General features: G+C 38.3%; 1 protein-coding gene across 5 annotated transcripts in view; it reads left to right on the plus strand.

The window, feature by feature from the left end:
- The first annotated feature begins 411 nt into the window (after positions 1-411).
- LOC122568784 (lachesin-like) overlaps positions 412-15,751 on the plus strand; it is a 473,901-nt gene continuing 458,561 nt past the window's right edge. For 4 of the 5 annotated variants that reach the window (XM_043728940.1, XM_043728941.1, XM_043728942.1 and 1 more), the window contains exons 1-2: positions 3,284-3,414; positions 11,483-11,609. In XM_043728940.1, the coding sequence (XP_043584875.1) occupies positions 3,385-3,414; positions 11,483-11,609 (157 nt within the window). In that variant the 5' untranslated portion in view covers positions 3,284-3,384. Of the gene's footprint in view, positions 1,806-3,283; positions 3,415-11,482; positions 11,610-15,751 lie in introns of those variants that run through there. The other variant, XM_043728945.1, reaches the window with a different exon arrangement.

The following is a 15,751-nucleotide window of genomic DNA, read 5'->3' on the forward strand; positions in this document are numbered from 1 at the left end:
AACTCTCTGAAGTTGGTAGCGCTACAAGGTGTATTATACTTCAAATGAGACATTCACAGAGTCGTAACATTTCTATGAAATTTCAATATTCAATATTTCTGATCTTTAAAAAACGTTGTCAGCAATCAATAGTACTTACCGTAAGCAGCAAACAACTCCGCTCTCGCACACATGTAATCTCAAACCGATGGAGGATTCGATCCTAGAAAGAGCTTGAGAAATTTCACGTGCATGGTACAACAACCTGGCTGCGATTAGAAGCTTCAGGTGTAGTGGGGCATAGCGAGTAGGGATGGTATGGTGAGGGGTGGTGGGTCCCCTGCGGTGAAACGGTGGTGGATGGTTCGCCGGACGACCGTCGTTGGGGCGCTGCAACCCGTCAGGACGTCAGTTTGCTATCGCACCGCGACACGGTCGGGTCTTGTTCCGTGATCGTCACGTACACGTACGTACACGTATACACGCGCGCTACTCCGCGTCAAAATTCTTTCGGGATTGGTAACAGTTACCACGCGATCGGTAATCGATATATTCATACACATGCTCGATGCGAGATGACACTAATCGCGCGGTCGAAGTTCGCGATTGTGTGAGAAAAAAGTCACCTAATCCCCCGTTCGCGGACGAATGTCCCACTGCAGATGACACGAGTTCGTTGAATTTCATGTGCAAGTAACCGTTACACGTGTAAATATACGCTATCTGCGTATTAATACGCGGATAATCTTCGTATAATGCATACGATATTGACATTGAAATCGGCGAAAAGTTTCGTGCCCTTGAAGTAGTAGGAAAGTGACTGGAGATTTGTTGTCCTTCGGAGTGTTCTCGGAAACGAACACAGTGCGCAGAAAAAGTTTGTTGTTGTCTGCGGGCGAAATCGAGTGATACGTTTTTGTGACTTCTCGGATAACACTTGTTGGAAGACGCTATGTGGGAACAGTTAAGGTACACACTTTTTTAAACACTTCGAGAAACGTTTCTTGGCTGGAGATTTGAATCTTTAACGGTGTAACGTCTACTCGATCGTGGCATCGTGCGCGAATATATCCACCGTAGCGCTGATGTGCGATCGAGAATCGAAGGTGCGCTGTAATCGACCGCGATAAGTCGTATAGAATCGAAACGGAGACACGATTGGAATGTTCCTGAAAGTTCGCCGAATATGCGAAATACAAGTGCACGATTAATCGACGCACGTACGCGTAACCGTCGATGGTTATCAAGGGAGTTTCAATTAAATCTCCCGCGGGGAAGGTCAAGTGCGCTGTGTGAGCGACATTCAGTTTTCAGTTTTAATTAAAATACACCCGAGATTGCCATCAACGTGGCTGTGTCTGAAATTAATTAGCGACGCCTAGAGACAACGACAGAAGCGTAAGGCGAGCAAACGGACATCGTACCTCTTTGGCCAATGTATGAAAAAGATATATTCTAAAAAAAAAAAAGGGTGTCGGTGTGACAGTTGAATCGAGGGGAGTGTTGTTTTCCGCTCGAAAGACTCGATATATCGATCGCTGCAAGATCACTGGGAAATAAAGAAGGATAAAGGAAAAAAAAGAACAAGTCTCAGTGTGTTTCATGTGGTTGGAATTCGCGTGTGCGGCGACTTAACGAGAGAGTTCGATCAGATTTTCGTTAAACGCTTTTTCGCGAGTGATAAATTGTGTCGTTGCGTGCGGAAATAGGACATAAGCAGGAAAGAAGGATAGGCGAGAGAAAAAGTGGGGAAAAAGTGAACAGCCTTTCATTCCTCGACGCATCCACCACGGAGTGATGAAAGCGGCATAGCAACGGCAATAGAGGTAAGACGAACTATCGCATTTTTCTCTTGAACGAGGCTCTATGCCAGTCGAATCGATGGGGAGACATTCATTGCCAATTTCTTTTCGCTTCGATTGCAACGGTACATCGACGATTCGATCGAGCTTCTCGATGCTCTGCCTCTTGTAGTTGCGCCCGATATTACCAATTTTGAAATAAAGATGCAAACTCACAACTATCTTGCTATAAAGTTTTGTTTGAACAATATCGAGAAGGAGATGGAACGGGGGTAAATCAGCCTCGTTTTCCATCGCACGCTAGGCTCGATATAGATAATTTTCACGATGCACGATGTATTATTTAACGCCACATTGTTAGAATCGTTGCTCGGTCGTGTCGTGCCACTTTTACACAGTACGCGAATAGTTTGTGTATATCTGATTAACAGACATCGGCGAAATACATCGCACGAGCACTTCTCGGCAATGTGTAGTGCGTTCAATCATATAAATGACATTCTGCTCGTTGAAGCGTTTTATTTTCGAGCTTCGCACGCGCGTTCAAGGTAAACAATGCTGTCTCTCTATTTGCGGCGAGATCGGTATCAGTGCTTTAATGTTACACGGGCTATTACAAGTGATCGATTAATAGTGTAGCGTCGGTTTGGATAATGATCGTTTATTCCTGTTTTATGTCAAACGCGTACACACGGTGTACAGTGATGCATAAGACCAATTACAATTCTATAGCGGCTTAGGAAAATGACTTTAAGTTGATCGTTTGTAGAAACTTTGGAAGCTTTTGAATATATTTTTTGGAATATATATGAATATATTATAAATGTTACATATATAAAAACATTTGAAAATTCTGTTAACTCTGTAATGGGATACGGCTATCACGAGAATATTACTCCACTAGTTTATACTCTCCTTTTCGCATTAAGATATTTCGTATTAAGTTTGCTTTAGGGTCGAATCAGTCTTAATTACATCGCGTTCCATATTGTGTCCTTACATATTAAAACACAATAAATTGTTACAAAGTTCGATCGGTGCTGCGTGTCGCATAATCGACAATACGTGAAATTAAATAATGCATGAATAATGCGCATTGTTAATTGCATTATTAAACAATAATATATGAGTGATGTATAGCGAAAACGAGAGTGAGGTGGAGAGAGGATGTTTTTATCTATATAAAGGAAGAGACGATGAATTGGCAATTCGCGGGATTAGCATTAAACGCGGAACGGACAAGCGCGACACGGAAATTCGTTTTTGCGCGATTTCGCGGTGGAATTTGCGGTATCGCTCGTTGGATAAAATTGAAATGTCCCTGTTTTAGCGTGCACGCGTTATCTCTTGTACGATGGTTTGCCTGACAAGCACATCGTGCGCGTTCAACATTTATTCGAAAGATTAGTCCGCGCACTGTCGATTCGCGGTGGCAAATCGCGCGTTTAGCGTATTATCCGCGGCAGTGTCGTTCGTCTGCCTCTAAAGACCAAAAATGTTCCGGTTAATTTTACCGACCGTGACAAAAAACACGAAATTACTCCGCACTAATTACGAATATCGCGACTGTTCTTTGTCTGGGAACACAACGGACGGCTAGATTATGCTAGCTGTTTGCTCAGCCCGCGTTAAGGTAATTTAACTTTTCGTTTTAAATTATGGAAATGCGGACCGTTGTGAAAAAGTTGCAAACGTTACACGTAGACAGCTGGCCCGTGGAATATTTCGTTTTTTCGTCCCCATGTGCGTGTTTCGCGTTCGCCGTAATTCGTCGACTATCGAAGCATGACAGAGATTCGGATCGAAGTAACACGTGTTACATTAATCGATGGTTTACTGCGATAGTTTATGGCGGTTTGGATAGTTTGGGATTTTTTATTCATCGTTTCTTTCTTTCTTTCTCAAACGTTTAACATTTCAATGGAGAAATTTTAGTTTACGCGTGTGTGTTCAAATATGTACGTACGTACAAATATATGAAAGTTTCATTAACATAATAATGAATTATATGCTTCTAAATGCTTGAGTTTCATTTTCTCGGTGAGCCAAGAAAAAGAAAAAATATAATAAAATTCAATATTTCGCGTTGACATTATCGTTGTTATGTTAAGAGGTAACTGTAATTTTTCTATCTGCGTGTTACGGATAAATTTTTATCCATGTAGGCTGTAGAACTTTCATCATCAGATTGTGTGATTTATGTCTCTATATTCAAAATTACATTTACATTTTTGCTTGTTTCTAGTACCCGTGTATGCTAAAGAAACAGCTCGTATAGTGCTCAACTTTAGGATGATATTTTTATCTATGGATACATTATTTAATATTAGCTACCCGGAAGAAATCTGCCGCTCTTTGAGATAAAAAAAATCTATAAAAAAGACGTACTATACATCAGAATAATTACCCTAAAAACTATAATTATCGGGTATAACTCTCTCTATTTTCGAACGATTGATTCTGCCAATAACAAGTTGAAAAGGATCAATCTTATTACTGTTCAAATAGATCCTATATATGTATCAATTACTTGGTGTATTAATTATTAAGCTATTTATCGCTTCAACTCTGTGTAGGGATGAAAATATCGAATATCGTACGCGATTTGTACCGTGTCAGCCATAATCTTGTAATTTGGAATTAAGGTCAAAGTTAAAATTGAACTTTGCCACAAGTACAGCCTGCTTTCGTGTATGCGGTTTTTAATCCACGCCGGGGTTGTCAAAAGCGGTTAACAAAAGCGTGACGCGGATGGATTTGAAAAATTGCGTACAGTCATTTATCGTTCAATGAATAAAGAATATATTATACACGTATGTATGTGTAGTATCCATGGGAAAGGATAGGCGCGCGTGTTATCTCTTGTGCCGCTTTCATCCGGATACAATCGACCGTTTTCCCGTGAAGTGAAATTCGAACTGCCTGTATGGATGTGCGCGTGTTTGCATGTTGGGCGAGAATGGTGAAATTTGTGAACAAAGGGCATAAAAGTTGAGTCGGTTTGTAGCAAGACGCGATTTTAAACATGCTATATCAAATTCCATATCTGTATAAACGACCAAGATAGTTCATATATGGATATTTATTGTTCTTATGATTATTGCTGTTATTATAGTAGAATGGTTTCTTTGGAATGGCAGTAGTTTCGTTGGAAAAACTTCCCTTCAACTTTCGCTATAGCCGGCATATTTAGCAAGCCAGGGTATTCCCTACTCTCCCTAGTCGTGGCTAGAAAGAAGAGCAGCAATTATCATTTGAATAGCTCATAAGTAATTGTCATTTAGTCTCATGTAATTTTCACTTGAACAATGAAAGAGGGAAGGAAAGATAAGTCGAGGAAGTTTTTACGGAAGCTTGTGGAAAGAGATGTAATCAAGAAGTTTGTAGAAAAATATATTGCGTGTTTACCTCGATAACGAACAAGAAGACGAAGTAATGAAATTACACTCGTAAACTTGCGCAAACAAAAACAACAACGTTCTCTTTTAACGTAACGTCAGATTCATTAGGACGTGATATAAAAGTTATAACGAGCAATAAGAATCCTAAAAATGTATGAATTTCATAAGCAGCGAGCAGAGTCATGGAAAAAATTGTCACAAAAACGATAAATTTCACTTGTTACTTAAACAAAATTTTGGCCTTTACATTTTAGTCAAAGCTCATTGACAGGATCAAAGACGGAGTGCAGGAAGTTTCAAATAAACGACCGCTGCAGCCAATGAGATACGACTGTTTGAAAGAACTGCCATGGTCCCGTTTTGACCTCGCTCCATTCATTGAGAATTAATTTAATACGTTTTTGCAGAGCTCACGTTTCTCTCCTCCTCCCCGCCCGCTCTCTCTCTCTCTCTCTCTCTCTTTCTTCCTCTCTCTTTCATTATCTTTCGTTTCCTCTTGTATGCTTTTTTCAGACAATGAATAAAATTACAAAAATTAACGTTTACTTTTTGGTCGAATGACGCTAATGAATTTTAAAGCGTAGGATCAGAAACTTTCCACGATACGGGATGGAAAAAAGCGAAGAGTCAGAGGTGGTACGGAATATTTTGTACGGGTAACCAGAGTAAAAATTACGCAGGGGGAAATGGTTCCATATACTACAGTGGAACACCGTATTATTTTTGCTAATGTTAGTTATGCAACGCTCTCCCTTGCACACTAGCTAAATTATAGTTGATATCATTATCAGAAAAATACACTGGACGAAGCTGCCTCTTCTGTCACTGCGATAAACCTTATTTTCACTGTAACGAAACCAACCAGCGGATATCTTCTCTCGTGTTAAAACATCCTTTCGTTCTTGATATTTTCTTCGTTTCTTTGACGCGCTCAAATTTCTTGCAAATATCTCAAAAAGAAGAGCGAGCTATTTCCATCCTTGTTAATGATTTTCGTGTATTTAAACTGAACTCGAAAGTACGCAAATAACCAACTTCCGCCAGGAAAATACTCAATAAACGTGCTACATTGGTTTATGAAAATATTCGAACATTTGGTAGCAATTGGCTAGCAGCTTTGTAATAAACGAAGTGGCAAATAGAGACCTGTTCGTTGACATTGCCAAAATATGAACGCTTTCATCGATCTTTGGTTCTATCGATTAGAGCTTTTCATCGCTCGTTGATAAAATGTCTCGGTTGGATTGTTAAAAATTGGTACCGTTTTTTGTTACATAGGCGTTGCTATATGTAATTCTTCCGGTTCTCTATCTTCTAGCATTTAAATTTCTAAATGGAGTTTTCTTGATTTATCGCGAAAGCAGGAAGCCGAACCACTTCGTGTATGAGGTTTATCTAAGATAGCCAGATAGATATTCCTTCCACTTTATTTCCGTTTTCGGCAAAAGGCTCGCGCTTGCTTCTTCCTACCTTTGTCCGCCCGTTTCTTCCCAGTCTCCCCTGCTTTTCGCACAAAAGCGATGAATTCGTTAAAAAGTCGGAAGATCCCTATCGTCACTTCCGTATGAGACTAAAATATGAAGTCGTTTAGGCTTGACTTTTCTCAGTTCCGCGGTTTAATCTTGCCTTACGATGAATACGGGCGCACGCGTGCAACCGGTCAACATTGTATATTAGTTTTTATAGAAAAATATGCGAGGTACAAGTTTCTTTTAAAATTGGAAAATGCTGTCTTGCGCGAGTGCGTGTATTTCTGTTTTCAAATTTCTGTTTTAAACTGAAACATTAAGTGACTCATCTTTGTCCCTTTATTTTGTGTACTCTCATTATACGGTAGAAAACGATTAAATAAAGGAGTAATTAGAAGAAATTATATGTTCCAACATTACACAATTCAAATGCACTTTATTCAACAAATGACTTTTATTCAACATATTCTGCTTTTATGTATTCAGACCATTTCTTAATCCCTATCCAACGAAGGATGCATTATTGTTGTCAGGGTCGTTGAATATTTTATTTTAAACCGATAAAGCGAAGAGCCGAATGGAAAGCCTTTTTATCCCTGTGTGAAAGATTGACCAAACTTATGTAAGAGATAAAACCTTTCATGTAATTTGAATAATAACACGTAAATGTAAATTAAATTGTGACGAACATGAAATATCTGCTTGAATCAGAATAAAGTTTAAGGATCAATACCTGTCTGGATTTCTTGTCGCAGGGAAGCTTTTGGTTTCAAGTGCAGTCACACTGATAACATAAGAAAGTTTTGAGGACTATTATTTATTGCACCACGCTACTTCCACTCGTTTGAAGATGATCTTTAACTTTTATCACTTCTTTCCTATAAAGATGTTCAAGATATTAGTAAATTCGTATTTGGTAGTTGGTTAATTTTACAGAAATGCTTAAAAGATCGGAAAATATGCTGATGTTAAGAAATAATGCCAGTTTCTATATTCCAATTATTTCGTAAATTAAATTATTTATCAGTGGCTCGTCAATTTACGAGTTTATCACGTTATACAGATTATCACGCTTTACCGTCTACCATTCTTCGAACTTCTATTGAAACTGCAATCGCACGAGTATTAACTTGTGTCGTATTGGTACATAATATGTGTCGAGTTTGACAAAGTTTATAAATTTCTAAACGTCCCAATTGTTTACGAAAGGAAACTTAGTTAACAATAAGACCCGCTAGTTGCAGATAGGTTTAGATGCTTCGAAACAAGATTTAGGTTAATACCGAGCAAGATTGCTATCGAAATCCTTGTAGTTGTCAAGGTTGTTGGTATTAATACTGTTAGATACATACTTCTAGTAAACTTCCTGTAAACTTCGTCCTTTCAAATGTTTCCCTAACACACAGCTCGAATTATTTTTATAATAACTGCACGGAATGTCGTAAACTATCAATTGCCAATCAAAGTTTTTATTTAACTAATTGCCACTAAAAGTGTAAATATTTGTTAAGTTTAATCGCAGAATATCGCGTAATTTAAAACTGAAATGAATGGCAAACGTAGGAAATGTACTTCGTAACTTAGAAAGGGAATTTAAGATGTAAAAAGAAATTATCTGTAGTATTTGTCAAATATAAATAAGGCAAACATAAATTAATTGAACATAACAAGAAGAAACATATTTAATCTATTCTCAAATTTCAGATAAAATTGTAGTATTAATCAATAATCCATTATGATTTTTAACACGTTCACTGCGTACGACTTGAATGCGCCATATAATCCAAAAATATCGCAATTGTCTAGAAAAAATAATAATCGATATCCAACGTAAAAAAGTCGCGTTCGGTGCTCACGAAGAATTTGTTAAGGTGGTAGTTGGTTGAAATTGTAAGCAAACGGATGCGCGTGGATGCGCGAGGCGACGAGCTCGCGACGCTCTCGTAAGCCTGTGGCAAAGCGGAATTTCGGATTTTCGTTGCACACGGTGCGCGACGATATACGTATATAGAGTCTATGCACAACCGTTGCATAAAGTAAAAGCGAACCCGGATGAAAGGAGCGGAGAACTTGCGAGAAACGTGTATCTGAAGGGTTGGTTGAGTTGTGTGCTGGTTTCCGAAAGTAGTCGGGACGGGTGGAGTGATAGCTTTTCCCTCTCCATTTTCCCTCTTCTGTGACTCTTCCTTTTCTTTTTTTTCACCTGCCTTCCTCTCAATCTCTCCAAATCTTCTGTTTCTCTCCCCCTTCTCTCTGTCTCTTTCCTTTCTCACGTTACCGCACTCATACCCTCACGCGCTGTTTCTCTTTTTCTAATTCCACGTTTCTATTTTTTCTTCCCTAACATTTCCTCTTTACTCTCCTTTCACCATTGTCGCGCTCCCTCATGCTATTTCTAACTCTTTGTCTCTCCTTGTCCCTCAACCCCTTTGCTCTGTTGTTCTCGTCAAAGAGATCTCTCGACGAGCGTGCGTTTCCAAGTTGTGTTGTGTCGCATCGCGTGTGATTTGAATAAATGGACCGCGTGACGAGAACCGGGGGTGGACCGGAACCACCTGGGGGACGCACGATGACATCAACCCTGGCCACCACAGGCCATTTCGTCGACGATTAACAACCGAAGAAGCGACCAGCAGGTCGCTCCCTTTATCGTGGATTCATCGTGAAATATCACGCTTTTGCCGCGTCACGAAAGAATTTACTTCTTCAGTTCGTTTTATGTATCGCTATCGATCTTAAACGCAGAATCATATTTGGACAATTCTCTCTTCAAATTATTGCAGATACGTAGAATATACTTTAAACAAAACTCTTCAGTCTATGCGATCGTTTGGGAAGGTTATCGTGCAATCGAGGAAAATATTAGAGGACGTTACATTTTCTTGGAATCGGTACAAGTACGGTATAAGTGTACATATATTTGTAGTTTCTTCCAGTAACTTTTTGCTACCTGCTAGTTAACTCTATGATCGTTACACTGAAAAACTTGTTTTTGCTAGTTTCTGCAGGCTTCAGGAATATCCAGTTTCTTGCGATGAAAACATGGGGAGAATATGAACAAGAAAATTCAGACGGAACCTCTTAATGAATGTTGAACGTTTTTTTTTTTTTTTAATTTACTTTCTCTTTAATTGATGCGTTTGATGTTCAGTAAGTACACAAAAAATCCACTGCAAACTTCACTCAAATAAATCAACTATGAAAAACGTTAGGAGTTTTTCGAACGATCCATTAATTTTCGTCTTTGATCTTATCTCAAATAACCGTATACAATTAATTGATATTGATGAAAAGGATACGTAGATAATATTTATTAATATAAATAAAAGAGCAGTGATTCAAGGTGTAGGAATCTTCGAAGACGCTTGTACTAATTGACTTTACACGTGTCTGCCCAACGTTGGAATTTTGGAATAATCGAAATGCGCGTTTCCGCATATATTTCATATTCTGAAACTTTATGCAGATCGTACGAAATGCCAATTATTAATTGCAGACAAACGTGGAATTAAAACGACTCACGTGCATATCTTGTATCGAATTAAATTAACCAGAATATTTGATCCCGTTTATGGCAAGTAGCAAAGAGTTAGCATCAAAGAGACGTTCTTCGATCATAACTTTGAGAATATAACAAAAATCAAAATCTTGATCGAATTGCATCAGGTGTCCAAACACGAATACGTACTCGCACGATTGTGTGTACATGACGTTAAGATTCGAAAGGTAGAAAGAAGAAACGGAAGAAGAAAGAGGACGGCTCGCATCGAAGATCATCCGCGCATAGCGTGAAAATTCTTAGACAAAGTTTACGACGTCTCTGGTAGTTCTTTTTCTAACGTTTCTTAGTTGCTCTTTTTCGTGTCGCGAATCTCGAAGCGAGCGAAATTCCTCTGAATGGCAACGCCGAGTTAAAGCGTCGAGGCTTTGTCTGTCGTACGCGAAATTTAGGTTTCTGGAGGACCTGTTCTGCTGGATATTTGTCTTTGCGATTACGTTGTTTGGATTGTCGCTACTTTTCACAGAAAAGATATCGTTTTATCGATCGTTGTGTGCCATTGTTTTCGCAAAGGTATTAACATAGTGTCTAAAACGATGATCTAAAAATGAATATAAAACTTCAGAGTAATAAAAGAATGTTTATATAAACTTGTGACCTACTTTGCTGCCGAGTGATGGTTATTTCCGTGCCCGTTAAAATTGGTTATTTATATTCTTTTATACTCACGAGATAATCAACTTCCAAATGCTAAAAGAATTTAAGCTATCGTAAGTAGGTTAAATTGGTTTGATCGTAGATTGTAATTACTTTGAAGTATTTATTTCAGTAGCTCGATTTATAGAACCAGTATCTCGCAGAATATTTGCTAGTGTATTATATGTTTCGTTTTTATCTCTGGATATTCAATCGCTTACTTCAACGCGAAGTATATCTAGAGCTACGTTTTCTATTAAGAAAGGCAGTGATATAAAAATGTTATTTTCGTTATTGCTAATTCCTCCGTACATCTTCCGAAGTAATTGTCAAGAGATGGAAGAATAAATGCAGATTCTAAGATTAAAGATTAACGAAAGAAGGTAGATTTCAAAGAATCTGACAATCGAGCGTTTCTTCAACTTACAGGCACGAGGTCAGAGTTTGATGAAAAATTCCTTTATTATTCATACAAAAAACGTAGTTTAACGATGATACACGTACACACCACGATTTAGCCAAGTTGATATTACTAAAGCGGTGGCTCTTACAAAAATTACGAACGCACGAACGAACCTGCAATATCTTAGGACTGCATGTACGTGCTTAATACAATGTGTCTGTTCCTCTTTCCAGCTCTATCCAACGTCCAAGAGGCACGTATTATGTGAGGTGAAACTTGCAACGAGGCAAACGAAGATGTCCGCCATCAGCGTGGCTGCATGGCTGCTCAGCGCCGTTGCATTCGCCGCGATTAATAACGGTGAGTTGCATTATAAAACGCTTATCGCGTGAATTCGTAATTACAATGGCAGGAAGTTGAAGCCCTTAGTCAACCTCCGTGTTAGCCGAACTTGCAATATCTTAAGAAATATATTCCTCTTTCTCGCCGAACGTTTAACGAATCATTTCAATCATTTGCAATAGAGGTACGCGAAACATTAAATTCGAATAGTTTTAGGATTTAAATTTTCGAGATAACGTACCCTCTAACAATCAAAATTTTTAATTGCTAGTTGAAAAGCGTGAAACTGATCGTAGCTTTAACACGCGTTGCATGTTATTATTAGTTTTTATGGAAAAAGAACATTTTGCATGTAGTCAATTTCTACAGTTAATCAGTTGAGTAAAATACATCCAATTTAAAGTTCATAATCTGCATTGAGTACGATTATTTTATGGAATTTATATTTTATATGGAATAACAAAACATTAACGATAATAATAATAATAATAATAATAATAATAATAATAATAATAATAATAATAATAATAGTACAATGATACACGAAGAGATTTTTTAGTTGTTAACGTTTCTCGCGATAATGATTTACGATGGGAGTTCTTCATTGTATTTGATTTATAACGCGGCTTGTTTCCCTGTCGTTGTACTTCTATTTCCTCTGCCACCTGTTTGAAAATGTTTCCGGGTAGATTTTAATTGGGGACGAGCATGCGAGCGATATGTTCCACAGCAGCCATTTAAAATCGCAGTTAGACGGTAAAATAGTTAGGGCGGAAGGGAACGTAACGATTCTCCTTATCAAACGGTCGATAAAAATCTGTAGAATACTCGAGATCGTATAATGAAATTCTTCATTGGAATTTTCGTTTCATTAATTCGTTTTCCCTTTCCGTTTAATGCACGCAGTCGTATTAACAGATATGTAGTCAGGACGGTCTGAACTATTTCGTTTAAAACATAATTAAAATAACCGTAAAGGGAATAGGGTCGACCAGTCTGGTAATGTAGTGCGTTCGGCGATTCAAAGTTTCCTCTTGCCTTAAAGTCATTCACATTCAACTTAGATTCGAGAATAGCTCTTTCAAGTCGTTAACGAAGTTTCCAATTCTTTTCCCTTTCTTGCGTTCGTTTCGGTTAAAACCGAGCGAAAGAACGTTGACATTTCGAATGCAAGGTGGCAATTAGCGATAACATTGTTATAGTTGGAAAGTGATTTTCGAGGTGGAAGAACGCTCTGTTCGCATACCATAGCGTTTGGCTACCGTCGGGGTAATAGCCCTAATACTCGATAAGTTAGCGACAACCGAATTATAGCGCGCGAACTTTCGTGTTTTATCAAACAATACATTTCGTAATTAAACATTTTCTCTATTCGCCGGAGCACTTTTCGGACTCGATAAATAATCTAACTTCATTTTCTCCGGATGGCTGATTAAGTCACGGTTACAGCGGAAAATTATGTGATCTACGCTCTGATCCGCTGTGCGACTCTTATCATCTTTATTCTCGACGAACAGTCACGAAGATCGGGAACGATCTACAATTCAAATATTCGAGCTTGACCCAGAACAAACGAACGCCTTCCTTTCTTGTACCGTCTCTGCACTCTGTACTCCGTTTTCGTGATTCGATACCAGCCGGAATAATTTCCTTGATGGAACGTCTACTTTTTTATCCCTTCGTCCTTTTACGGGCATTCCGACCAAAGGATTTGCGTTAGGATTTCGTGTACTTGCATACGCGATGTTTCATTGCACCCTTGTAGAGGGTGCGTATGGCTTACAGTAATCTACGAATCAAAATGCACTCGTCCGAAGATTAGCGTTTGCACGCGTTTCAGTGTGAACTTGTTCGGTTAGAAATGTATCAAGGCGAGGATATACATGTTGTATGTTCGTGAATATCTGGACACTTTTGACCATTTGTACCGAATTGTAGAAATTAATGACGAATTGATAATTAAAAAGATTCGCTCCTTTTTTAAATGAAATTATCAGACTGTAGATATAAATCACCAGTTATAAAATGGAGATAATATATTTTGCTGTTTACTATATATATAGTATATGGGGTAGAAAATCAAGAATAAAATTGCGTATCCTTTCGTTTCATTTTGAGACACAGAATCTCGCTGACTACAATTTATACCGTAAGTTACTTGTACGTTAACATGTGTACTATTATATACATTCGGTATATAAGTATTTGGTATATACTATCCCTGTTTTTTGATATCGAAATTTTTCCTACCAATTTAAAAGACCTTTTGTACTCAACACACAGAGTTTGTTATATAACAAAATAATTCTATGAGATTTAACAATCGTAGCTGGTAACTTTATCCATTTTTTAGATGAAACTTTAGTTTCGAATATACAGCTGTTGCTTTATTATTTCTGGTTCTGAAATATTTAACAAGTTGCAGTACGCGAATGAATTTTTAAAGAGCGGGCTTCTACAGACTATTATTTTTTAGTTTATTTCCATTGCGTTGTCAAAAAAATAATAGAGAAGTTCAAAATGTTATTCTTTGTGGTAAATATAGTTCTTTATACAGGATGTTCGGTTACTGTTGCAACGCAATACAAAGGGTGATTCTTGAAACTTGTTTTTTAATTATCGATAATTAAAAGTCGGTCAAAATATTCCTGCACGCGAACAAACCTCCTTACACGAACGAAAGGAGGCCAGTCTAAGCAGTGAGGCGCACAATGATCCTCAAACCGAACGATACCTGAATTGCAATTTATTTCGTACAAGATATACAGAGACATAAACGAGCCCGCGCGACCTTTTCCAAAAAAAATGGTTGAACATTAATTGAAGAAAAGATTGAACATTAAACCTTACTCATGGAAATCCATAAGAGCATATCGAAAACCGCCTTATACAATTTTGGAGTAGAAGGGATTAATATTTCCTTTGATTCTTTGCTTCCATAATTCATAAATAAAAAAGCGTATTGTCAATGTTCATAAAAGGTAGATGCATCGATATGAACACCTAGTCAGGATAGCAGCAAATTAGCTCATATTACTTACCATATAATTAATAATTATACCAGATACACAGTTCACTGCTTTGCTGTATAATTATACAATTAGTAATTATATATCAAATAATAATAATTGCCCGGTTCTCACCGCGAGCAGAGATCCATCATATTCGCGACTCATTCACCCTCCTTTTACGCAAAGAAATATAAAATTTATTCATTGTCAAATAAATGCGCCTTTTGATGTGTGTTTGCACACATGTTTACAAATTAGTCTGAAATAAGAGAATGATTTCATAATCAAGTCAGATAAGTATCATTGTACAGAATGGACCTATGATGGACTTGATATAGTCAAGAGATATTCCACGATGTCCAACGTTGTCCCACGTTGCTCTACATTGTCCCACGTTGTCCAACGTTGTCCAACCGTGCCCAACGGTATCCAACGATGCCCACGGTGCAGCTCACTCTGGATCATCAAAAATTCTCTTGGAGGCTTTTAGTGATTCCAACTGAACCAACGGTGTCCCGTGGCGTCCCACTTTGCAGTCCAGTCTAGATCATCCAAAATTCTTTTGGCGGCTTTTGGTGACCCAAACTGGACTGATGCGTAGTTCTTAGCTTGGTATCGTTCTCCAAAGATTAATCAACTGATTAATTTTTGGAAAACGATGCCAATTACCGGGTCTCACCACGAGGAGGTGACTACGCACGAGACCCGCCCATGAGTTATTTAACATTATGCATCGGTCTCGACAATCAACCTATTAGGAAGAATGTCGAGTTCTGACACTACTTGATCATGGGCCTGCGTAAAGAGATAGTTATTTCGTAGCCTAACCGCGAAACACCTATCTCCTACGCAGCAGTTACACGAGTCTTTATAAACGTAAAACAGAGCTTACACAACGCAATATCTATCTCCCACACAACGCAACATGTATCTCACACACGACGATTACATCGATCTGTACAAACATCGTACAATAATTCGCAACCCTATCGGCAACATTCCGTATCAAAGACACATTTGTCTAACTTGCAACGAAAGAAAGAAAATGAGGCTACTATGGAAAAGGTGCCCCAACAATCAGACGACGAAAGAAACACCGCGGCGCGCCCGGAACGAACGAAATCGCGATCTCTCGGAAGAACTAACAAA

The sequence above is a fragment of the Bombus pyrosoma genome, linkage group LG6 (assembly GCF_014825855.1).
Source record: "Bombus pyrosoma isolate SC7728 linkage group LG6, ASM1482585v1, whole genome shotgun sequence".
NCBI lineage: Eukaryota > Metazoa > Arthropoda > Insecta > Hymenoptera > Apidae > Bombus > Bombus pyrosoma.